General features: G+C 37.6%; 1 protein-coding gene across 2 annotated transcripts in view; it reads right to left on the reverse strand.

Annotated features, from left to right (window-relative positions):
- LOC126175372 (probable phosphorylase b kinase regulatory subunit alpha) overlaps positions 1-27,424 on the reverse strand; it is a 247,572-nt gene that overhangs the window by 36,001 nt on the left and 184,147 nt on the right. For both annotated transcript variants that reach the window (XM_049922140.1, XM_049922139.1), the window contains exons 19-21: positions 19,009-19,098; positions 4,057-4,195; positions 3,899-3,951 (exon numbers count right to left, since the gene is read on the reverse strand). In XM_049922140.1, coding sequence (XP_049778097.1) covers positions 3,899-3,951; positions 4,057-4,195; positions 19,009-19,098 — 282 coding nt within the window. The remainder of the gene's footprint in view (positions 1-3,898; positions 3,952-4,056; positions 4,196-19,008; positions 19,099-27,424) is intronic.

Consider the following 27,424-nt stretch of genomic DNA (forward strand, 5'->3'; position numbering starts at 1 on the left):
GCAGCATCTCGGAATGATACATGACATGTAAAATGGTCTAAGTTATCAGCAGATTAAGAAAGAGGCATTCAACAAAGGAAACACGAGAGGATGTAGATTATGCAACAGTTTCAATGGATTGGTAAAAATATTTCATTTAATACAAGCTCTATGGAAAAAAGGAGGCCTAAAAACATGTATTATTTCATATCTAGTAGACTGAAATATTATATGGTAATTGAAAGTTCTTGGTGTAATATAAATAAAGCAAGGAATAAAGGTTACAATTCATCGTATAGTTCAGGAATTGAGTCATTGATAGGCACATACACAAGACTGAGAATGTTGCTTAGGTTTCAGATGAGTATCAAATGCATAATCAACAGCACCTTTATTTTGACAGCTGTAAGTAGTTCCATGTGAAAAAAATCCCTATCATACAGCCATGGCACCTACAGTGTGAAGGGAAACAGGAGATATCCAAATACGCTATTAATGTTGTCAGAGGTTTTATGAACAGACAATACCCTGCTCAGTTAGTATAAAAACATATTTGCTCAATCATTTCTTTCCAAGAGACCAATGGTCACCCAAAGCAAAATCTCATCACCCATCCAACCTAAGAAATATGCTTGCCCATTTTTATTCCAAACCTGGACCCTAAGTTTCACTACTTTCTTCATTCCCCTATGGATGGTCCAGATGCAAGATCTGCTCCTTTACACCCAATCATTAACACCTGCTGCAGTCCTATCACAGCCATGTGTAAAAGCAGTCCTGTCATATACTGGTACTGCAGTAACTGTATATGGTTCTATTTGGGTACAGCTATCTGCCCACATGATTGATCACCCTCAATCTCTGGCAAACTGAAAACAGTAGCTGCAGTTGCTGAGTATGCTGCACATACAACTTCAACAACTACTTCATTGTCAATGCCACTTGAATGAAAGTCATGAAACAAATGAAAAACCTCCTAGGGACAAAAAGGCTATAAATTTCGAAAATTATATCGTAATCTTGAAATTTAATACCAGAGCTACCTAAACAGTTCATGCGCGATATCATTAAAAGGCATGGACGGTGAAAACATCTGTACTCATGCAGATCTCTCTCACCTAACTGCATACTTACCCCACTACCACGCTACACTGAATAAAATAACTTATCAGTAGTATTTAATTATTTTTGGCTCACTGGACACATAATAAAATTTATAATTGGATGAAACTGTAAGCAAATGGACAAGAGCAGACAGTTTCACTGGTTTTCACCTCTCAGGCTGATATGTAATCGTGACATATATAGTTTCATAATTGAGAACAGCCTTTCACACCCATATGTTGATCAAAACATTGATATCACATTTGTAACCTCATTGTAGAGGTGTGGAAACTCTCCTTGAAAACATCTTTGTTGAAATCCAGGACAGTTTTAATTTAATTTGTCTTTCAAATGGAAATTACATTGCAGCACAATCAGTTCCACATGCACCTGTACAGGGGTGCTTTTGAATAAAATGGCAAACGTTCTCAATAGCATCTCAAAACAGATGAAAAATTGGTGGTGTCCTGAAAACAATTCGAAAACTTTTCCTGTAATTCTTTCAAAGCCACAGTGAATTCTTCAAAATACCTGTTTTCCTTGACCTAGTGAGCTTAGGGAAATGATTGTGTTCTTTGTCAGAAGCTGTCCCCTCCACAATGTGATTTCCCTTTTAAATGCATCCACTTTCCCTGTCAAATCAGGGAAAAAAAAGAGCTTCACCTTGTGACATCTTACTGAGAGCAGTGTCCAGGCATGTTCACTTAAAATACAAGGTCTGCAGTCCATTCTGGATCTTCTAATTTTGGTTCCTGCTTTTCTTTTTCATTCAAATATGCAACAATAGTGTTTCTTAAATTGAAATATTGTTATAGGCGTGCCCCTTGACTTAACCAATGCCCTTCACAGTAATATACAGGGTGTCTCAAAAGGTACGCTACAACTTCAGTGTGTTATAACACCCAAATTACGATATTCACACCACTTTTAGCTTATGTGACACACAAACTCACACAGTTTTGTTGGTGTGTGTTACAGATTGTTGTGAGGAAGCATAATGAGAACAGTTCAAGAAAAGGCTTAGTGTATGTAATGGTTTATTCAGACCAAATCAAACATGCAGGATCAAAGGAACTTCCAAACATAGCATATGAAGTGAAGCATCCACCCTCACCAACGTTGAGATGCTGTTGGTACAGAAATTTTATGCAGCCAGGAAGCGTTGATGTGAAGTTTCATACTGGATGACCCAGAAAAAGTGAAGCCAACAAAAAAACAAATACCATTGGCTTTTCAATATTCACCACAGAAGTCTGTTTGGAGGGTGTCGCAGGAGTTGCAAATCCCTAGAGCAACCATGTACCAGGTTCTTCGGGAATGTCTACAGACACATCCGTACCGACTGCAACTGTTACGCGCACTAAAACCAGACAAGAAGCCATAAGATATGAAATTCACTGTGATCATTCTTCGCCATTCAGAGGACAATGGAAATTTTCTAAACGATCTACCATTTTCTGTCACCTGACTTTACACCCATGGCCTTCTTTCCATGGGCGTGAGTCAAGGACAGAGTCTACCAAATGCCTGTCAACACATCAGTAATTTAAAGTACCAAATTACTGTTACCATTGCCACAGATGATGTGGATATATTGCACTGGGTGTGGATACAGCTTGAATACAGACTGGATGTTGTGCCTGCCGTGAAAGGTTCACATGTCGAAACCAGCTCAATGGTGTGAAAAGTTTGTGAGATGTGTGTCACGTAAGCAAAACATGGTGTGAATTTCTTAATTAGTTTGGATGCTATAATACATTACAATTACACCGTATGCTCTGAGACACCCCATCAGTCTCCTAGTCTTTGTTCAATTCAATCAAAAATTGTTGACTCTGACTGTGTACTGAAGCATGTGACTACAGAAAATTTACTATTTGTACCACCAATTCCATCACATGTACCTGCCTGCAAACTCACCAAAAGCATTTCTTGATGTACAAAACAACAAATCTCATAAAAATCGTCCTAAGTCCTTAAATTCTTTGTGCACAGTGTTTTAATGCCACTGTACAGAAAAATTTGTGTTACTTGTTGATTATGTGATGGCATAATAAGCATTGAGAATTCTCATCCTTCCCTTCAAAAAAAAAAAAACTGTGACTCCCATTCATTTTTGAAGGTGTGTTATGATAGATCACTAAACTTCTGATTTTTGTGCAAATAGCTGCTTGAATGGTAAATGTCCTTTATATCACGAGCAAGTAGTGAAGAATAAACAGCACTGACACTAGAATTCTGCGAATAGAAAAACGTCCTGCTGACCAAGAAATGCTACACCAAATGCCAAAAGAAACAGTGCTGAATAAAATGTCACACTGTACCCAGCAGTGCTGAGATGGACCTAGCAAAGCCAAGAAATCCCAAGTAGTGCCAACACAGACTGAGCCCTGAACTAGACACGTGCAGCACATTGTGCATGTGTAAAGTTTTGCATGCCATGGCCTACCCTGCTTTAAGTAAGACAAACACTGAGTGAGACACTTAATGAAGGACAACACAAATAAACACAATTACCAAAGCTACATATTATGAATTACAGGTGATAAAGTGTTGAGTATTCTTACCAATGTTATGCTGCCTCTTGAAGCTGCACTGCTGCATGAACCACCTCACTTACGCTGGTAGTGTGTAACTAGTTTTCCTGCTTACTACATATTCTTGCTCAAATATAAACACTTGTTCTTTTACATCAAATAGTTGTTTTCCTATGTGTGCAAACATAGTTTTACCATGCATTTCTTAATCACTTTCCCAATTATTTCTCCTCATTTATATAAAAGCAAGGTTCACATTATTAAGATAAGGTACCAACCTTACTAACACGGCTCGATTTGCTGCTGATTACGGAGAAGTTGCCATGTCCAACTATATAAAAATTGAAAAAAAGAAAGCTGCATTATATATTCTGGGAATACATTTCTTTCAAGGATTATCATGTGCACTGCTATCAGCATATAGAACACTACTTACCACTGCTTAGAGCAAACTCTTTTCCACTTAAGATGTGATGAAGCAGATTTTTCATTTCAAATGGTGACAAATTAAGCAGATGTTCTGAGGCTTCCTCTCCAGTGCAAATGAGTGTGCGGGAGAGTTCTGTAGCCATTACCTGGAGAGAAGGAGAAGAAAACCTTAGGTGAAAAAAGACACTGTTGAAACAAGTATACATTCATAACTGATGCATCACTTCAGCAATTAACAGTACAAATAAGGAACTATATGATCTGTGACGTTTTCACAAGAAATACTATGCCAACTAAGCAATTCAAGTATGCCTAATGACACAATTCAGCAGATTAAATAAAACAGTCTACTAGTGAGTACGGATTTCCACCTAGAAAGTAACCACAGGCTTGGTATAAACATATCAACCACATATCCTTAAACAAACCATAACTTCAATTTCTTACTTTTTCTTTACACACCAATATATCAATTCTATGGTAGCTAGTTCTAAATGGGATTCCTAAATATCAATGGGTGGTCTTCTGCATGGGAGATGACATGACATTTGAACACACAGACCCGTGTTTCACTTTCTACTACATAATATATCGTGTGGTGTGACTTACTACAATATTAATTGCCCCCATTACCACCACATTCAGTACTACGACATGAAAAGAAATCATTTCTGTTCATCACCATTCATGCCTTCTCTCTCTACCTACATGTCACTGATAAGTAATGGTTTTCCAGACCCCGACATTTTGGTTGCCCTGACTAGCAGGCATGTTGGGTTGGAGTAACATTGGCTCATTGTACTGATCTGCTTCCGATGGCAGCCTGTATGCCAGGGGCAAATAAATTAATTTAAAGTCCCTACTGTGTAGACTGCCATGCAAGACAGACATGTTGTGGGAGCTTTATTGAACTGTGTTACAGGGGTTAAACTGTTGTGGGAGCTTTACTGAACTGTATTACAGGGGTTAAACATGCCGATGGCATGGCTGGGGGCAGGTGGGATGGATAGTAGAGGGAATGGACAGAGTCATAGAGAGGAGGAAAAGGACGGGGGGGGGGAGATATATGAGGCAGGTGCAAGGTGTGGAGGGGTGATGTGCAGATCGAAAGGAAGAGGGAGGGGGGGTTGGAGATGGAAATAGAGAGGGGGAGGAAGATATTTTAAGAAGGAGGGGAGAGGAAGATGTGGTCAGAGGGAGGGGGAGGACAATATGGTCAGGGAGAGGGAGTGGAGGCAATGGACAAAGAGGGAGGGGGGAGGAGATGAACAGACAAAGATAGTGGGGAGAAGGAGATAGACAGATAGAGTTGGGAGGATGAGGTGGATAGCGAGAGGGAGAGGTGGACACATAGGGGTGTGTTCAATATACACTTAGAATGTGTTCGTGGGTGAAGCTGTGGGAGGAAAGGCTAGTATCTCAAAATATCCCACTATATACTCTGTGTGTTTTTAGAATCTCTGTTATGCTGAAAATACATCTGGTGTGGCTTCACATTAAATGAACATGCTGAATAATTTTCGGCAAAATGTTAGTTCAGTAAAATGCTATATTTAGCACAAAGCAGAAAAGGATGGCTGATGACACTGAAATATATGCTGGGCTGACAAGCATTTTGTAGCCATTATTCTGAACTGATTAACATTCATTTAAAACTACTAGTACACTGAGCCCATACTATTACGATAGAAGAATTAGGATGATGAACTGTAATATGCACAAATAATTTTCTGATATTATGGATGAATGAATGGACAGAAGGTGCTCATCTAACCAAATGCAAAGTTAGAGAGAACTAAGGGGGTGGGAGAAAAAAAAAAGAAAGCCCTCTGATTGGCAGTGTGTGATTAAGCAAGTCTAGTGATACTAACAGAAGAAGGGTCAGTCTCTAATATGTGAGTGGAAAAGTATTACTTGCAAGTTAGCAACAGGAGCTTAATTAAACATGCATTTATTATGCACTGGATGAAGGAATGAACAGACAGTGAAATTGTGATGCTAATAGCAAGCAAAACTGAGTGCCACATGTGGAGCAATATTCAAAGAGAATGTGAAACCCAACAGAGGTCACTTATGTAATGGCTTTGCGCATACATCTCTACGCCAAACTTTTGGTATAAAGTTAGTGATGTGAACTATCAATCTCCAGTGCTAAACACACACCTAAAGATGCTGAATTGTTGAAGTATCAAACTGATCCTCAGAGTGGATGGAACATTTACTGATGGTATCGACGTTTTTTAGCAAGAGGATGTGCATGTAAAGGAAGGAGTCCTGGCTGCCCTCATGTTTCTGATGTAAATGTAGCACAAATCAAACAACTTTACGATGTAGTCCAACAAAATCAATCTGTTGCACCAGATGCGAGGTACAACCACCTACAACAACAATTTGGTGTTTTATGAGCATTAGTTGGTTATGCAGCTGTACAAGTTACAGCTGTTATAGGCTCTACGTCATGACGACAAATGCAAATGTGTGGCATTTTTTGATGAGCTTCAGAATGATATTGACAATGATAACGCTTTTGCACTATGCATTGTGTTTGGTGATGAAGTGACATTCCATTTTGAGAATTTATTCTCATTTTCAAGTGCATTTGTACATTTGTTTACGTGAATATGGTTACGTTTGCATGCATGATTTTCTGCCTCTCTTGTGTCTTTTTGAAGTATTGTGCCTCCTCCATTACACAGAATGTCACACTCAAGTAAATCATCACTTACACTGTCTGTTTATGAACATATTTATGTGCACAAATGCACTTGAAAATGAGAATAAAATCTCAAAATGCATTGTGCTAAGCATCAAAAATAATTAACTGGTGCAGTTTTCATTGTTTTCATCTTTCTAGGGTTAATACACAATCAGGATGTTTACTCAAAACAACACAAGTGATTTAAATTTATAAATTCAACAAAAATCAATGTTTGTTAAGAGATTACGGACACATTTTCATACATACATACACATTTTGTTAAAATTACTGAAATACTGCATCCTTAATAATGAAATATCTTACAAAAGTCACATAAGTCAGTCACTGTAGTTTAATTTTGTTTAAAATATTTGGTAATCGCCTTTTGATGTAAACATTTTTTCTCTTTATTACTGCTACATCAGGAATCTTTTAAGTGTAGAAAACTCATGGTATCACACACTGTTTGTTTTTCGAACCATTTGAAAGCCATTTCCAGAACCTGAAATGCTTACACATGAAATGGTACTGCATCATTTTCTATATCTATGCATCCTTCAGTTTCATATTTTTGAATATCCTACTGTTTGCTTGCCTGCAATATGTTTTCAATGGTCTGAAGATCTTGAGCATTACTGTCACAAGTGAGCCACACTTTCATATCATCGGCATCAAATTCCTGGCATATTTGTGTTTGTCATTAGCTCATTTATATCCTCGAGAACATAATCATCTGTACTGCTTATTGAATTTCCATGCTCCTGTTCTATCATTCTGTTCCAAACCTTGTTCAAAGTATTCCTTTCGATCAAATCCCACACCTCTACAACAATGTAACAACATTCTGGTTTCTCTTGACCAGTGATGTCATGATCATTCAATATTCAATAATATGAAATGGAAAGTATAAGGCAGATGTGAAATACATGTGCCATAAAGGAACAGTACATAAATCTATTTTGTTGTAATTGATGTTTGAGCTATCCAGCTGGAATGGACTTTGCATCTTTTTGACAGGAGTCTGCAGTCTCAAGATACAGCAACATGGTCAGGCAGGTACTACAGGTAAGTAACGATGCCTTTAGTTCTAAAGGGAAAAAAACGAGAGAAACTCAGCAGACAAAAATTTACTCACTTGCAAAAAACTGTTCACAATATGGAAACTCTTAATTTTCTAAAAATTTTTTATGTAGTTCCATCACACAGAAATAGCCACCTTATTTTCACAATTTTCACTAATGTCACTGCTATCTTCACTACCATTATTTGGTTCATAAAGGTCTGTGTTTTCATTGTTCTTTCCCCAAAGTATGTCATCCTCACTACTATCTAAGGTATTTGACATACAGCACTTCCTGAATACTCTGATGACAGAATCTAGAGATACTGTTTGCTGTGAAGAGAAAATCCATTGACACGTAATGCTGACTGATGGTTTCTTAATCTTGTCAAATGGAGTGAGTACTACGACATGAAAAGAAATCACTTCTGTTCATCACCATTCATGCCTTCTCTCTCTACCTACATGTCACTGATAAGAAATGGTTTTCCAGACCCCGACATTTTGGTTGCTCTGACTAGCAGGCATGTTGGGTTGGAGTAACTTTGGCTCATTGTATTGATCCGCTTCCGATGGCAGCCTGTATGTCAGGGGCAAATAAATTAATTTAAAGTCCCTACTGTGTAGACTGCCATGCATGGCAGACATGTTGTGGGAGCTTTATTGAACTGTGTTACAGGGGTTAAACTGTTGTGGGAGCTTTACTGAACTGTATTACAGGGGTTAAACATGCCGATGGCATGGCTGGGGACAGGTGGGATGGATAGTAGAGGGAATGGACAGAGTCATAGAGAGGAGGAAAAGGACAGGGGGGGGGGGGAGATATATGAGGCAGGTGCAAGGTGTGGAGGGGTGATGTGCAGATCGAAAGGACGAGGGGGGGGGGCGTTGGAGATGGAAATAGAGAGGGGGAGGAAGATATTTTAAGAAGGAGGGGAGAGGAAGATGTGGTCAGAGGGAGGGGGAGGACGATATGGTCAGGGAGAGGGAGTGGTGGCAATGGACAAAGAGTGAGGGGGGAGGAGATGAACAGACGAAGATAGTGGGGAGAAGGAGATAGACAGATAGAGTTGGGAGGATGAGGTGGATAGCGAGAGGGAGAGGTGGACACATAGGGGTGTGTTCAATATACACTTAGAATGTGTACGTGGGTGAAGCTGTGGGAGGAAAGGCTAGTATCTCAAAATATCCCACTATATACTCTGTGTGTTTTTAGAATCTCTGTTATGCTGAAAATACATCTGGTGTGGCTTCACATTAAATGAACATGCTGAATAATTTTCGGCAAAATGTTAGTTCAGTAAAATGCTATATTTAGCACAAAGCAGAAAAGGATGGCTGATGACACTGAAATATATGCTGGGCTGACAAGCAATTTGTAGCCATTATTCTGAACTGATTAACATTCATTTAAAACTACTAGTACACTGAGCCCATACTATTACGATAGAAGAATTAGGATGATGAACTGTAATATGCACAAATAATTTTCTGATATTATGGATGAATGAATGGACAGAAGGTGCTCATCTAACCAAATGCAAAGTTAGAGAGAACTTAGGGGGTGGGAGAAAAAAAAAGAAAGCCCTCTGATTGGCAGTGTGTGATTAAGCAAGTCTAGTGATACTAACAGAAGAAGGGTCAGTCTCTAATATGTGAGTGGAAAAGTATTACTTGCAAGTTAGCAACAGGAGCTTAATTAAACATGCATTTATTATGCACTGGATGAAGGAATGAACAGACAGTGAAACTGTGATGCTAATAGCAAGCAAAACTGAGTGCCATATGTGGAGCAATATTCAAAGAGAATGTGAAACCCAACAGAGGTCACTTATGTAATGGCTTTGCGCATACATCTCTACGCCAAATTTTTGGTATAAAGTTAGTGATGTGAACTAGCAATCTCCAGTGCTAAACACACACCTAAAGATGCTGAATTGTTGAAGTATCAAACTGATCCTCAGAGTGGATGGAACATTCACTGATGGTATCGACATTTTTTAGCAAGAGGATGTGCATATAAAGGAAGGAGTCCTAGCTGCCCTCATGTTTCTGATGTAAATGTAGCACAAATCAAACAACTTTACGATGTAGTCACACAAAATCAACCTGTTGCACCAGATGCGAGGTACAACCACCTACAACAACAATTTGGTGTTTTATGAGCATTAGTTGGTTATGAAGCTGTACAAGTTACAGCTGTTATAGGCTCTACGCCATGACGACAAATGCAAATGTGTGGCATTTTTTGATGAGCTTCAGAATGATATTGACAATGATAACGCTTTTGCACTATGCATTGTGTTTGGTGATGAAGTGACATTCCATTTTGAGAATTTATTCTCATTTTCAAGTGCATTTGTACATTTGTTTACGTGAATATGGTTACGTTTGCATGCATGATTTTCTGCCTCTCTTGTGTCTTTTTGAAGTATTGTGCCTCCTCCATTACACAGAATGTCACACTCAAGTAAATCATCACTTACACTGTCTGTTTATGAACATATTTATGTGCACAAATGCACTTGAAAATGAGAATAAAATCTCAAAATGCATTGTGCTAAGCATCAAAAATAATTAACTGGTGCAGTTTTCATTGTTTTCATCTTTCTAGGGTTAATACACAATCAGGATGTTTACTCAAAACAACACAAGTGATTTAAATTTATAAATTCAACAAAAATCAATGTTTGTTAAGAGATTACGGACACATTTTCATACATACATACACATTTTGTTAAAATTACTGAAATACTGCAACCTTAATAATGAAATGTCTTACAAAAGTCACATAAGTCAGTCACTGTAGTTTAATTTTGTTTAAAATATTTGGTAATCGCCTTTTGATGTAAACATTTTTTCTCTTTATTACTGCTACATCAGGAATCTCTTAAGTGTAGAAAACTCATGGTATCACACACTGTTTGTTTTTCGAACCATTTGAAAGCCATTTCCAGAACCTGAAATGCTTACACATGAGATGGTACTGCATCATTTTCTATATCTATGCATCCTTCAGTTTCATATTTTTGAATTTCCTGCTGTTTGCTTGCCTGCAATATGTTTTCAATGGTCTGAAGATCTTGAGCATTACTGTCACAAGTGAGCCACACTTTCATATCATCGGCATCAAATTCCTGGCATATTTGTGTTTGTCATTAGCTCATTTATATCCTCGAGAACATAATCATCTGTACTGCTTATTGAATTTCCATGCTCCTGTTCTATCATTCTGTTCCAAACCTTGTTCAAAGTATTCCTTTTGATCAAATCCCACACCTCTACAACAATGTAACAACATTCTGGTTTCTCTTGACCAGTGATGTCATGATCATTCAATATTCAATAATATGAAATGGAAAGTATAAGGCAGAGGTGAAATGCATGTGCCATAAAGGAACAGTACATAAATCTATTTTGTTGTAATTGATGTTTGAGCTATCCAGCTGGAATGGACTTTGCATCTTTTTGACAGGAGTCTGCAGTCTCAAGATACAGCAACATGGTCAGGCAGGTACTACAGGTAAGTAACGGTGACCACAGAACCTTTAGTAAAGCTCCTTGTCATGCCTGAACAAAGGCAGGTGCAATACATATCAGTCTGCAGGTACGATACCATGTTTATATTTACCATAAGTATTAGAACACAAGTGTGCATGCTCCTGCGTGCACGCACCCATGCCCCCCCCCCCCCCCCTCCCCAACCCATTGACACACACACACACACACACACACACACACACACACACACACACACACACACACAATAATTACTATAAGCGCTGGTCACATCACCGCTGCAAGTTACATAATGTAACTTCAATGATAAATACCAGATTGGCCCAAATATAAGTCATGCCATTAGTTCTAAAGGGAAAAAAACGAGAGAAACTCAGCAGACAAAAATTTACTCACTTGCAAAAAACTGTTCACAATATGGAAACTCTTAATTTTTAAAAAAAATTTTATGTAGTTCCATCACACAGAAATAGCCACCTTATTTTCACAATTTTCTCTAATGTCACTGCTATCTTCACTACCATTATTTGGTTCATAAAGGTCTGTGTTTTCATTGTTCTTTCCCCAAAGTATGTCATCCTCACTACTATCCAAGGTATTTGACATACAGCACTTCCTGAGTACTCTGATGACAGAATCTAGAGATACTGTTTGCTGTGAAGAGAAAATCCATTCACAAGTAATGCTGACTGATCGTTTCTTAATTTGTCAAATGGAGTGAGTGTATGATCCCCTTCTATAAGCCAACTGGAATAGTCTTTTCAGAGACAGTGTCAAAAGAACTTGTTTATGATTACATCAAGCACCTGCTGTTTTGGATGCAGATATAATGTATAACAGCTAGGCAACTGGTGCAGAGGACACAAGGAGTGACATTGCCACATCAGAAATATATGCCTCTGAAGTCAATGAGTTTCTTGGCAAAATCTTTTGGCAATCTATTTGCTAGTGACATACTGCACTGGACAGAGAAAAATACTGATACTGAACAATACACCCACAGAATGGTGTCTGTGGCACATTTAAGGTCTTTGTAATTCCCAAGGTCTTTTACTGGATTCCTTGTCGAGAGAGCCATCTTTTCTTTATCTTGTACCACAGAAACAATCCTAGCTTCAAATTCTGGATATTTCCAAGCTTTTGGCCCTCTGTAAGATTTCGTTATGAAATGGCAATTTGCAGGTTATTTTCCAAAGAAATCCAATGCCAGATTTTTGTCAGTTTCTATAGTAAATGCATTTTTGACCTAAAGAGTAACTGAAGTTTGAAATTTGTATAATAATTATGCTGAATTCCAAAGTTTGTTGAAGATTTTTTTTAGGCATTACCATTCATTGGTGAAGACTAAATTTTTACTCTTTACTTAGAGAAAAGAAATGCTTGTTCTGTCGTATAATATTACAGTACTATGAACATTTCAATAACCACTAGCTAAATGAAAAATTAACAAATGAAGATGGCTACACTGTTACCTCGTATACAATGATTAATTTCCAAACACTACCAATATAGCTGCTCCATTTTTCACTAAGAAAATATACCGATGTCTCTATGGTCACACAGGTAAGATGCATTCATCTGTTTCATGGTTGAATTTTGGGAAAAAGTGTGGCTTATATTTTGGCCAATACAATAACATATTTATCTTTCTTTCATAGTGTTTGTAATTCATTCATAAAGTTTTTGGGTCAATTCTAGTGTCCGATTCCACCCATCGGCTTTGACCAATGACGTAACGTGTGATGTTATTTTGTTTGTACCACAGATTGTAGTTATGAATGTTAAATGACTTCTCTGGATTTCTTCGTTACGCGCATATATTAAAAATCCCATGTACATCATTCTGTTTTCTTATGTGTTTTTTTGTTTTGTTTTTGTTTTTTTGTTGTTTTTTTTTATGAAAGTATTTGTGATTTATCAAGATTCCAATTTCTCACACAATTGCTTTACATCATGGATGAGTCAGTTGGCTGTACAGCGAAAATTCTCCTTGGCGGAATGACTGACCATAAACCTATCACAAGATTTTTACAATCATTGGGCTTTATTGCAGAATTTTGCAAGTGCAGCATTTGTGGTGATTATATAGTGTGGGTCAATGAAGGAACGTGATACAACCTGTCAGCTTTGACCAACAATGTCACAATTTATTCATAGATATTAATGTCTTTATTTTCAAGCCATAGATAATAAGTCAGTTATGTTCCATGGTGAGGCATCATCACTGGAAATCGAAATAAATGAACAATGCTTTTAAAAGACAGCACTAGACATTCCGTAAAATTTTTGTCGCTTGTATTAATTTAAATAATTTGTTCATTCCAGTTCATTCGGTATTTATTTTCATTCTTAATGAGTCTGAGATATTTTGGAAGAAGTGTTTTTCATTCTGGACAATTTCTATTTTTTGATTTTCATTTGTTGGGGTGGATTTATCTATTCCTATGAATATGGAAGACTTAAAGCAGGATTCACCAACAGTACAAAATACAAATTTTACAGTTGTTGCTTTTTTTGCCTTCACTAGCACTAGTATTACTACGACATTTTTCACTCTATATTAACGTCATCAAATGCGAAATGACCGCCATACGAAAAAATTTGTATCCCGTACTTCAGTTCACTTATATAAGATGAAAAAAAAAACAACATACTGTATGTAACATTGGCATCCTGTATCTCAGTTGAAATACAGTAGTAGTATCCTGTTCTTCAGTTGACCTATATGAGTAAACTGAAGCACAAGATACAACTCTTATGAACGTTTCTATTTTTCGCCTATGCTTATACTAGTATCCTATTCTTCAGTTGACCTATACAGTTCAATTGAAGTAGGGGATACAAATTTTATGCATGTTGACTTTTTTGCCTTTGTTAACACTAGTATCTTTTCTTCAGCTGACCTACATGGGTCAACCGAAGAATGAGATACAATTTTTCCTGTTGTAGGTTTCTTCGCTGTTGCTAGTACTGCTACGATAATTTTCAGTCGAAAATACTATTAGTATCGAAGAAGAAAAAAAAATGCATTCCATCTTCACTAGCATTAGTATCCTATTCTTCTGTTGACCTACACAGGTCATCTATAGTATGGGATACAAATTTTACGTACGCTGTTCTTTTCGCTTTTGTTAGTACATCATCAATTGCAGAATAGGATACTAACAGTAGCGGAAGCAAAAAAAGAAACAATTGTAAATTTTTTATCCCATACTTTAGTTGACCTACATAGGTCAACTGAAGAATAGGATAATAGTGCTAGTGAAGGCGAAAAAGTTGACCTACACTAAATTTGCATCCCTTACTCAAATAACCTACACAGATCAACTGAAGTTTGAGACACAACTCATACATGTCAACTGTGGTATTCCATGCTATCTTCTGTCCCTTTTTTCTTTCTTTTTTGCACTAGTATCCCATTCTTCAGTTGAGCTATACAGCATAACTGAAGCATAGAACACTAGGACTCAAAGAAGCGATACACTTAACGTTATGTTCGAAATATGAATTTCTCTGTCCTGAATTCTTTAGTTTCTCACCATTCATCTTTGCTGTCTCTGGTAACATCTGATGTCTTTGGTCAAAGCTGATGGGTTGTATTCCATTCCTCAATAATCCCTATGGTGTTGACAAAGGTTCCACTTCGAGAACTTCCAGTGAATACATGTGGACGTGCAGAAAAAATAATATATGGAAGTCTATACACAGAGGGACCTAGTTCGAAAGATAGAGGCTGAATTTATAATAATAGTCACGTTAACTTACTATTTTTGTTATGAATATTCTTCTAAATCTGTCATGCATGAGACAGGAGTTGTGTGTGGCACTGCAGCTGACTGGTTTTCATTTTGTAGAGAAGTTTGCAGGGAATTTATAAAGTACAGGGGATCATTGGGTGGGGGGGCTTAGAGTTGAAGTAATAATAATAATAAAGATTTTATTGTCTTTAGGCCATTACAGCAATTGACAACATCAAATGAAGTTACAATTTATAATACAGTGTGATAAGGTATTGACTACTGAAATATTTTAGCTTATATTACAATAAATGTACAGTGGATCATCTGTTGGATTACTGCATTTTACAGTTGAAGAATTCATTGATATCATAGAACGGGTGGGCAATAAACCATTCATGCAGTCTTTCTTTGAATGTATGTAGACGAGTCACATTATGTTATGGAAAGAGAAAGTATGAAAGGGGGCATGAGATGTTTGGGCTTTGGGTTTTTGGAGTAGTAGTTTCTGGAAGAGATTGTGCTGATGTTGTATTTAGGGTCGTTCCAAATTGTACAAAAGAAGTGTTAACATCTTTCATCGAAGAATATGTGGAATAAGGTAATGTTGGATGGGTTTGCTTCATACAAGGGGTTGGGTGACAGAGCTTATCATTATTTGGTTGTAAATCACAATATTCAGCTTAAAGATTACAAGACGCGGGCATGTACCAATACTATCGAGGGGTATTGGGGAGCTGTAAAATCTGTTGCTGAGAGGCAAAAGAGAAGGATTTCAGTTCTGAAAGGCCATTTGGATGAATACTGTTGGAGGAAGAGTATTCCTTAAAGGTTATTGTGTATTTCCAGCATTTATGAAAATAGTCAGCAAAATGTTTTGTTAGGTGTGGGTGGATTTCACGTTTGTTTCTTGCTTTATGTTGAGGGGTTTTTTTTTTCTTTTTTTTTTATTCTCTGGGGGAGGTTTTTCTGTCGTTTTAATATTTTTTGGGTAGAATGGTAGGGTGAGGCATTGGTTGTTATATCATGTGCTGCTGGGTTTATTGGTTCAAATGGCTCTGAGCACTATGGGACTTAACATCTATGGTCATCAGTCCCCTAGAACTTAGAACTACTTAAACGTAACTAACCTAAGGACAGCACACAACACCCAGTCATCAAGAGGCAGAGAAAATCCCTGACCCCGCCGGGAATCAAACCTGGGAACCCGGGCGCGGGAAGCGAGAACGCTACCGCATGACCAAGAGCTGCGGACTGGGTTTATATGATTGACTTATTTTTATTATTTTAAAATGGTTGGTGGCAGGTGGTAGGGAAGAATTGGTGGTGCCTCTTTCATGCCTGGCAGTTTTTGTTTCTTACTAATTTTTTAAGTTAGTCTGGTTTTTGCTTATTTCGTTATAGTTAAATCTTCTAACATTATTATTTCTTGTTATGTCCTTATTTTTTTGTTCTTGTCAGCCTCATTCTTTCACTCCTTTGAAACTTAATATGTGGTAGGTTTCTTTTTATGTGGCATATATTATGTTTTCCTTTTCGGTGTTTTTGCTATACTTCTGTTACTTTTACTTTAATTCCTGAGGTATAAATTCTACCATTTGTTATTTTCGAGCTATTGTATAGCTAGTATGACTTACGTATAGTATAGTGATTGGTTCCAAGGTTTTGTCATTTTTGCGTTTTATTTTTCTGAGTGTACAGTGATGTTTGTAACAATTTTCATGTTTAGAAATGTTTTCTTTAGCACTTTGGACAATAATGTTCTTTGAAATGGGTTAATAAATTTGTCCTATATAGGTGAATTCTTTTGTCAGTTCCAAGGCATGCAAGTTCTGCATTTTTACAATGTGTGTTTGCAGTGGTTTCTTTAAGTATTTCCATTACTGCTTCCCTCTTTGTCCTGCCGTGACAAATAAACAATTTATTAATCGCAGTAGTACAGAAAGTAACAGCGAAATAGAAATCCTACAACATACTATGTTACATAAGTACTGCAAAGATGTTGAAAAATAATGATTTGTGGAATTGCTAACTACAACTGACCTGTACTGATATATTATTTATAATGGAAAGCATGGAACTGACAACTGGAATTTAGGTATAAAGGTCAATTCCAGTTACTGATTACAGCTATTCGATGGTTCTGCCTCAAATGTAATAAGATTTTTCCATTTGCGATTGCTCTCTGAATTATTGCGAAACAGCTACAAACATTGGAATCGGTAAATCGGTAACTAGAATTCACCTCCTATGTAGGAGGTCAATTCCAGTTACCAATTCTACCTATTCGATAGTTCATTAATTAGATCATTTTTCCAGGTCACTTTCTAAATACAATACCATTTCTGCACTCATAGCTGCTTTCTGAACTTCTGCAAAAAGTTAGCAATATTTGAATTGGTAACTAGAATTGAACTCCTATATAATGCAATATTGCAATATTTGTTCCTTTATATGCATTTTCTTTACTTGTGTACCTGCTTTTTTTTTTCTTTGAGTGTTGGTTTCTCCATACTTCATGTTAGAAATTCGTATTTGCTATCATTAACTTTATTTTTCCATTGTTCTGTTGTTAATTAATATTAAAATTAATGCAATTTTATAATAGTACAACTTCACCATGTCCTATATGGTAATGCTGTTTAATGGTCCTCTATGCCACCCGACTCTCATAAATTATGACAATAATTCTAATCAGACATAAATTTTTCCCCCTTTGTTCTTATTTATTTTGTTTATCTTCAAGTCACTTAGATGTAATTCATGTGTAAATAATAAGCACATTAAATCTGAGTAATTTTATCGCACGCTACATTCGTTTGGTTATGCGTATGATCTGTTCCTATCATACAAGGGCAGTGATTTTTTTGGGGGGGGGGGGGGGCGGGGGGGGGGGGGGGTTCTATGGGGCCTATTGCCCCCCCCCCCCCCAATGGAGTATCATATTACACTGGATAAAATGACTTCAGAAATCAGCGAATATATGGCTTCAACAGATTCAATCATGTTTTTTATAATTATGTGGCAATATAGGTTGCAATGTATTTCAAACACATTCTAACAAAAGAATAAGAGTGGCAAATAGCTTACTAGCTAAACCAATAAATATCATTTAACTTAAAATGGGCTTCTTATTATTTATTAATATATTAAAAAAAGATGCTGTGACTTACCAAATGGGAAAGCACTGGTAGATAGACACAATAAAAAACACACACACACAAATATCAAGTTTTCGCAACCCACGGTTGTTCCATCAGGAAAGATGGAAGGAGAGGGAAAGACAAAAGGATGTGGGTTTTACGGGAGAGGGTAAGGAGTCATTCCAATCCCGGGAGCGCTTTCCCATGTGGAATGTTTCTTTCTATTGTACTCTTATTATTTATTAATATACAATGGATGTTTATTAATGTACGAGTGCCACTTACAATAATCAAGAAAGCTAAATATGCCGGGTATGCCTACTAAGACTCAAATTGCTGACCCCAGACAAAAACTTGGAAATCCCCAGACATCAGGGTCAAATTGTGTTATTTTCCCAGGCACAAACATTCTGTACACCCGTTTTTACCCTGAACTCCAAAACAGTTACCAAAAACTACTTTAAACAACACCAAATTTTAACAAATTTGTCAGTGGAGTACCCAATCTCTCAATATTCCATCCCCCCCCTGTTAGACCCCCATTGTCCGCCTTCTAGACTCGCTCCTGCTTTCATAGACTTCCTCTATGCAGCATCTTTGCCTTAAGAATGATGTCATAGGTCAAAGCCGACAAGTGAAATCAGACACTAGAATTTATCCAAGTTTTTCTTAAGTAGTTTTTTTTATTACATATGTAGCTCAAGAATTGCACCTACCTTGACATCAAAAAATTTAATTGCATATAATTTCAGGATTTTGCAATAAGTTTTACGTAAAAAAGATTAAAAAAGTTTCATCTTACCTGTATTATAAGCCCAACACGTAATCTCAACATTTCTAGAAACAGCTGAGGCTCTGTCCTTATGAACATGGCTAAGTAGACCAAAAGTTCCTAGGGTGAAGAGAAATCCTGTAGTTAGTGTTAAGTTATGAAAGAAACACAAACAAGGAAAGACATACTTGTTTAACTACATTACTCTGACGATTTCTTTTTTATTGGGTTCTTAATATATATAAGGGTCACTCCAAAATAAATGCACACTATTTTTGTAAAACTACAGTTTTCATTCTGCATGCGTGAAAGTTTTACAGTGTGTAGATACATCCTTCCTGCTTGTTTTCAAGATTAGTTCAACCTGTTCCTGTGAGTGGCGCTGTCACAGCATGTCTTCAATTCAAGATGACTGCTACACTTGATGTTCATCAGAAGCAACGTGCTGTCATAGAATTCCTGTGCTGTGAAAACGAGACAGTGGGAAACATCCACAAGAGGTTGAAAAAGGTGTATGGAGATGCTGCTGTCGATCGCAGTACAGTTAAGTCAGTGGGCAAGCAGGTTACGTGATGAAAGCGGGAACGGCAATATTGAGGATTGTCTTCGCAGCGACAGGCCTCATACTGCACACACTCAAGACAATGTGCACAGAGTTAATGAATTAGTGACTGCTGACAGATGCATCACACTGATCGAATTGTCATGCTAAGCTGGGATAGGGGAAGGAAGTGTTTGCAGAATACTGAAAGTGTTGGCGTTGAAAAAGGTTTGTGCCAGGTGGATTCCCAGGATGCCGACAGTGGCTCACAAAGAAACAAGAAAAACGGTATGCAGCGAACTTCTGGAACAGTACAAGAATGGTGGAGATGAATTTCTTGGAAGAACTGTGACAGGTGATGAAACATGGCTCCATCATTTTTCACCAGAGACGAAGAGGCAATCAATGGAGTGGCATCATGCAAATTCACCCAAGAAGAAGAAGAAAAAAAAAAATAAATAAATAAATTCAAAACGACACCTTCTGCTGGAAAAGTTATGGCTGTGGTGTTTTCGATTCTGAAGGACTCTTGCTTGTGGACATCATGCCTAGTGGAACCACTATAAATTCTGATGCATACATGATGACACTGAATAAACTTCAAGCTCGACTGAGTTGTGTTCGAACACATTGGCAAAAGCAGGATGTTTGGCTGTTGCATGACAATGCCCAGCCACATGTCAGTCAAAAAACCATGGAAGCGATCACAAAATTGATGGACAACACTGAAACACCCGCCTCACAGTCCTGACCTGGCTCCATGTGACTATCATCTCTTTGGGAAACTGAAAGACACTCTTCGTGGAACAAGGTATGAAGATGATGACTCCCCTGTGCACGCTGCCAAACAGTGGCTCCAACAGGTTGGTCCAGAATTTTACAGTGCGGGTATACAGGTGCTGGTTCCAAGATGGCGTAAGGCAGTTGAGAGGGATGGAAATTATTCGAGAAATGAAAATATTGTTCCTAAAGGGTGTATCTACACACTGTAAAACTTTCAAACATGTAGAATAAAAGGTGGATTAAAAAAAAAAAAAAAGTGTGCATTTCTTTTGGAGTGACCCTCGTACAAGACGTCATAGTTATATTATTACAAACAGAAGTTTCAGATATTACAATTATTTTGTAACAGCAAATGAAATGACTTTACAAAATAATACAAATAAAAAAGTGGTACTATATATGAGTATGCAGGTTTGCTCAGTGGGTCTCAATTATATATCTTCTTTGATTATTTGCCAAGTAACAGCATTATTCATCAGTTACAGAAGATTTCATATGCACTAATGCAGGTCGTTGATTCGTGCAATAGTTTGAAGAAACTGGAGTGGTTGACCTCAACAATTGGAATACATGGGTCACACATTGAAGTTTGTGTAATCAAGAAGAGAAGAGTTAACACTTTCATAAAATGATATCAACTAACACGTGTATTATTTAACAGCTCCAATAATTAGCCTAGAAATTTCTTTAACATGTTCAGAAAAATGGGACTTACACATTGGTTTCACTGAATCAGAAAACACAAGTGTTCACAGGACATATTAAGAAGTTCAAAATGGATACACACACTTCTCTAATTTCCTTTTCAGATCACTGTCTTCAGCAACAGAAAGTTGTACAACTTCCTACTGAAAAGTTACGTTATCTGATATCTTTTTAAAGTATTGTTTGCAGGGCAGTGAAGTCAACGAAGTGTGAAGAACATATGATTCAAACCGAGGCATGTTTGAAAACATTAGTTCACTTCACACAGGCATTTCAATACTGTGACACTATTTCTGAACTACAGTAATACATAATTTGCAAGTGCTCTCTTACTAATGTATGCTTAAAAGCAACTTTTCCTCAGTGCAAAAGGGCTTCAGAAATCAAGCACTGAGTGGGGACTCCATTAATAACTTTCTAAAGTAACAATGTAGGAAAGAAATGTATCAAATGTTTCAATTTTCTCATTTAGAATTGGCAACACAGTTGATGAGGGTTATGTTTTTGTTAGTGTCTACTGTACAGAAACTAAGAGATATGAATGTGTTCCGGGATGATTCAACTGACAAGAGCAACATGCTTTAATAAATGAAGAAGTTCGCACACTGGAAAGCAAGCATTTAATGCAAACAGCACAGATGGGGTCTTAATCAAACAGAGGGGATCTTAACACTGACCACTGATGAAAGTCATCAGTTAAAGGATCAGATGATTTACATGAATAGATGATTGATGTGATCTAGCTGCACAGTTTTACTGCAGCCACAATGTCACACACAATGAGAAAAAGCTTGGTGCACTCAATGGATAGTAAACATGAAGAACAGTTGTCAGTAACATCTGTATGATGGCAAACTCCTTTTGCTTTATAATTCTGGTTAATATGCAATATGTGTTTCTAGATTCAGGCTAGAATTTTGGCTCTTGCAATTTCCATGAATAAAGCCCTCCAAGGTACACAAGATCTTTCTTGTAGTTGAGGAATAGTCAAATACACTGCCCATTTAGAATCAGACAACTAGCTATAAATGTGATGAGTCATGGCTTCAATGTAACAGATGCCTTCTGCCTGCTGCCTGCTGCTCTTGCCGAGCGATGTCACCACCTTACAAGTGACAAAATATTAACTTGTTATTATACCTTAAATTCCACCTCTGCAATACAACAAATGGAACAGAACTTCGTAGAACAATTTGATATGTCAGTATCCAGCAACTGTGTTAATTTCAGCTATTGTATATATTGAATTTTTAGAGATACACAAAATCATACAAACCTGAAATACAGAAGTTCCATGAATCGGTTATTTCACAATAACTTCCTATTCCGTAACAAGGGAAAACAGTTTCCTCTTAAATACTTCATTTTTTTCGTATTTTCATTGACATTATGTTTTATGTAATATTGTACCAATTTTATTTGTATCTTACTTGGGTGAATGAAGGAATCTACATCTACATCTACATCCATACTCCGCAAGCCACCTGATGGTGTGTGGCGGAGGGTACTTTGAGTACCTCTATCGGTTCTACCTTCTATTCCAGTCTCGTATTGTTCGTGGAAAGAAGGATTGTCAGTATGCTTCTGTGTGGGCTCTGATCTCTCTGATTTTATCCTCATGGTCTCTTCGCGAGATATACGTAGGAGGGAGCAATATACTGCTTGACTCATCAGTGAAGGTATGTTCTTGAAACTTTAACAAAAGCCCGTACCGAGCTACTGAGCGTCTCTCCTGCAGAGTCTTCCACTGGAGTTCATCTATCATCTCCGTAACGCTTTCGCAATTACTAAATGATCCTGTAACGAAGCGCGCTGCTCTCCGTTGGATCTTCTCTATCTCTTCTATCAACCCTATCTGGTACGGATCCCACAGTGCTGAGCAGTATTCAAGCAGTGGGCGAACAAGCGTACTGTAACCTACTTTCTTTGTTATCGGATTGCATTTCCTTAGGATTCTTCCAATGAATCTCAGTCTGGCATCTGCTTTACCGACGATCAACTTATATGATCATTCCATTTTAAATCACTCCTAATTCGTACTCCCAGATAATTTATGGAATTAACTGCTTCCAGTTGCTGACCTGCTATTTTGTAGCTAAATGATAAGGAATCTATCTTTCTATGTATTCGCAGCACTTTACACATGTCTACATAGAGACTGAATTGCCATTCCCTGCACCATGCGTCAATTCGCTGCAGATCCTCCAGCATTTCAGTACAATTTTCCATCGTTACAACCTCTCGATACACCACAGCATCATCTGCAAAAAGCCTCAGTGAACTTCCGATGTCATCCACAAGGTCATTTATGTATACTGTGAATAGCAACGGTCCTATGACACTCCCCTGCGGCACACCTGAAATCACTCTTACTTCGGAGGACTTCTCTCCATTGAGAACGACATGCTGCGTTCTGTTATCTAGGAACTCTTCAATCCAATCACACAATTGGTCTAATAGTCCATATGCCCTTACTTTGTTCATTAAACAGCTGTGGGGAACTGTATCGAACGCCTTGCGGAAGTCAAGAAACACGGCATCTACCTGGGAACCTTTGTCTATGGCCCTCTTTGAGTCTCGTGGACGAATAGCGTGAGCTGGGTTTCACACGACCGTCTTTTTCGAAACCCATGCTGATTCCTACAGAGTAGATTTCTAGTCTCCAGAAAAGTCATTATACTCGAACATAATACGTGTTCCAAAATTCTACAACTGATCAACGTTAGAGATATAGGTCTATAGTTCTGCACATCTGTTCGACGTCCCTTCTTGAAAACGGGGATGACCTGTGCCCTTTTCCAATCCTTTGGAATGCTATGCTCTTCTAGAGACCTACGGTACACTGCTGCAAGAAGGGGGCAAGTTCTTTCGCGTACTCTGTGTAAAATCGAACTGGTATCCCATCAGGTCCAGCGGCCTTTCCTCTTTTGAGCGATTTTAATTGTTTCTCTATCCCTCTGTTGTCTATTTCGATATCTACCATTCTGTCATCTGTGCGACAATCTAGAGAAGGAACTAAGTGCAGTCTTCCTCTGTGAAACAGCTTTGGAAAAAGACATTTAGTATTTTGGCCTTTAGTCTGTCATCCTCTGTTTCAGTACCATTTTGGTCACAGAGTGTCTGGACATTTTGTTTTGATCCACCTACCGCTTTGACATAAGACCAAAATTTCTTAGCATTTTCTGCCAAATCAGTACATCGAACTTTACTTTCGAACTCATTGAACGCCTCTCGCATAGCCCTCCTCACACTACATTTCGCTTCACGTAATTTTTGTTTGTCTGCAAGGCTTTGGCTGTGTTTATGTTTGCTGTGAAGTTCCCTTTGCTTCCGCAGCAGTTTTCTAACTCGGTTGTTGTACCACGGTGACTCTTTTCCATCTCTTACGATCTTGCTTGGCACATACTCATCTAATGCATATTGTACGATGATTTTGAACTTTGTCCACTGATCCTCAACATTATCTGTACTTGAGACAAAACTTTTGTGTTGAGCCGTCAGATACTCTGTAATCTGCTTTTTGTCACTTTTGCTAAACAGAAAAATCTTCCTACCTTTTTTAATATTTCTATTTACGGCTGAAATCATGGATGCAGTAACCGCTTTATGATCGCTGATTTACTGTTCTGCGTTAACTGTTTCAAATAGTTCAGCTCTGTTTGTCACCAGAAGGTCTAATATGTTATCGCCACGAGTCGGTTCTCTGTTTAACTGCTCAAGGTAGTTTTCAGATAAAGCACTTAAAAAAATTTCACTGGATTCTTTGTCCCTGCCACCCGTTATGAACGTTTGAGTCTCCCAGTCTATATCCAGCAAATTAAAATCTCCACCCAGAATTATAACATGGTGGGGAAATCTACTCGAAATATTTTCCAAATTGTCCTTCAGGTGCTCAGCCAAAACAGCTGCTGAGCCAGGGGGCTATAGAGACATCCAATTACCATGTCTGAGCCTGCTTTAACCGTGACCTTCACCCAAATCTGAGAGTTAAAAGACTGTGGCATAATGGAAAGTGTTACATAATCAGCATAAATTATGAATGTGCAAACTGCAGATTTTCTGTGTGAACTGTGACTTCCATTTGAATAATTTTGCAATTTTAACCAACAACTGTCAAGTTGCAGACAGGCACAATGAAAAGATTGTTTCATATTGAGCTTTTGTCCAAAGCATTGCTCAGAAGTGTGAAAGTTGTTTCACAAGCATGATTTTGTCTGTGTGTGTTATTTTCTAAAGAAGGCTTTGGCTGAAAGGTCAATGTGTAACATGCTTTTCATTGTGTCTTCTAACCAAGAGTTCAAAGCAAAAATCTGAAGAGCACTGAGTGAGAATTCAATATGCAGACAATCCATGTGTATTTTTGGTATCATTTCAGGGTGAAAAACAATGAACTGTTTGCTATGGGTAACTGTGGTGTACACTGAAAGTCGCTTTCCAAATTATATTTAACACAGACTGGGTGACATAGTTTGTATTTGAAAGTGACAATATATTTGACTTTTCATTCAACTTCTTTCACTCATTTGGTAGTTAGCAAGACCTGGAATTTGAACTATTTTGTCTGTCAACATGTGCAGAGCCATGCGAAGAAACATTGCTTGTAGCTTCAGGGGAGGCATGGCTGCAGAAGAGGACTTCATCGAAAAACGCATGAAAACTCTTGTGTAGGCAGTACACTGCAGCACTGCATACTGTCTCCCATTACAGTTTGTCGAGCATTTCTGTGATACTATCACACTGACCAAACGAACCTTTTTTTTAAGAATTATGCAGTTCTTCTTATTGTCTCTATTTTTTAATTAATCTGATCTTGTAATGGAACCTATTTAAAAATAATACTAAATAATTATTTCAACGAGGGCTCCATAGGAGACCTTTGTATATTTTAACACTAAAAGAATTTTGTACTCAAACAAATGTAATGCATAATTACCAGCTATGAAGAAAAGCTAATCCAATGGTAATAGAGAGTTTCTCAAACTTGATTAAGGAACAAAAGTGGCTGGATGTTTATAGTGCCATAACACAGATGACAAATATAATACTTTCCTTAATTCATTTCTCATGCTCTTTGAAAGTTGCTTTCCATTAGAATGCTCTAAATAGGGTACTAGCAGTAAAAGGTAGCCTCGGTGGCTGACTAGTGGTAGAACAATTTGGGAATTATATTAAAATGTAAGAAGTAGTCACAATCAAACCACAGTAGCCCATTACAAACAGTTCTGTAAAGGTGCTTAAAAAGTTATTAGGAAGGCCAATAGTATGTGGCATGTAAATAGAACAGCTAGTACTGTGTTGCACATACTAGCTCTGAAGTCAGCCATATTTGTAATTTTTCCTTTAGGAATGGTCAGTTTCCTGAATGATTTAAGTACCCGGTAGTAAAGCTGCTTTATAAAAGGGGATAGAGGAGTAATGTAGACAATTTTAGATCTATTTCTATTCCATCAGTGTTTGCTAAAGTTATTGAAAAGGCTGGTTATGTAAGGATAATTGATCACTTTATTTCACATATATAAAATGCAGTTTGGTTTTAGAAGTGGTTTAACAACTGAAAATGTTATATTCAGCAACCTTCAGCAATTGGTTAGAAAGCCAACTCAAGATGGGAACATATTAGATATCTTGGTGACAAACAGACCTGACCTTTTTGAGGAAGTTAATCTAGAAGAAGGTATTAAAACCATAACATTGTTGTGGCTTATATGTCAGTGGAAGCTGGGTGGGGGGGGGGGAATAATAATAATAATAAAAAAATCAGCGTAGAGTTCTCTTGTTAGGCAAAGCACATAATGTTATTTATGAATATCTTCATTCCACGCATTCACCCTGGGACACAAAGATATTGAGCATCTTTAATTGGAATTTAAAGGTATTGTCCACCACGTGCTAGAGAAATATGTGCCTAGCAAAAAGACAGGGGAGGAATAGGATTCACTTTGGTTCAACAAACATATTAGGAAGCTGCTGAGAAAGCAGAGAATTTTGCACAGTCGTTTTAAACGTAGTCACTGCCTTGTTGACGAACAGAAATTATGTGAAATGAAAGCAGCTGTCAAAAGGTCATGAGAGATTCTTTTAATGAATTTGAAAGCAAGATTTTATCTGCAGATTCTAAAAATAACCACAAAAAATTTTGGTTGTACATAAAATCTATGAACGCTACAAATAATTCAATACCTTCTCTTGCTGACAGTATGGGTAATGTAACGACGATGATAAACAGAAGCCCAAAATTCTAAACCTAGCTTTCAAACCCCCTTTCAATTATCGAATAAACGATGCAAGGATGGCTGACATAGTGTTTAGTGTACCTCGGATTGTAAAACAGTTAAGATCCTCAGACACCAGAAAGGCACCTGGCCCAGATGGTATCCCGTAAGATTTTATGTTGACTACGCTACAAATATAGCACCA

Source organism: Schistocerca cancellata, chromosome 3, assembly GCF_023864275.1.
Source record: "Schistocerca cancellata isolate TAMUIC-IGC-003103 chromosome 3, iqSchCanc2.1, whole genome shotgun sequence".
In the NCBI taxonomy this organism is placed as follows: domain Eukaryota; kingdom Metazoa; phylum Arthropoda; class Insecta; order Orthoptera; family Acrididae; genus Schistocerca; species Schistocerca cancellata.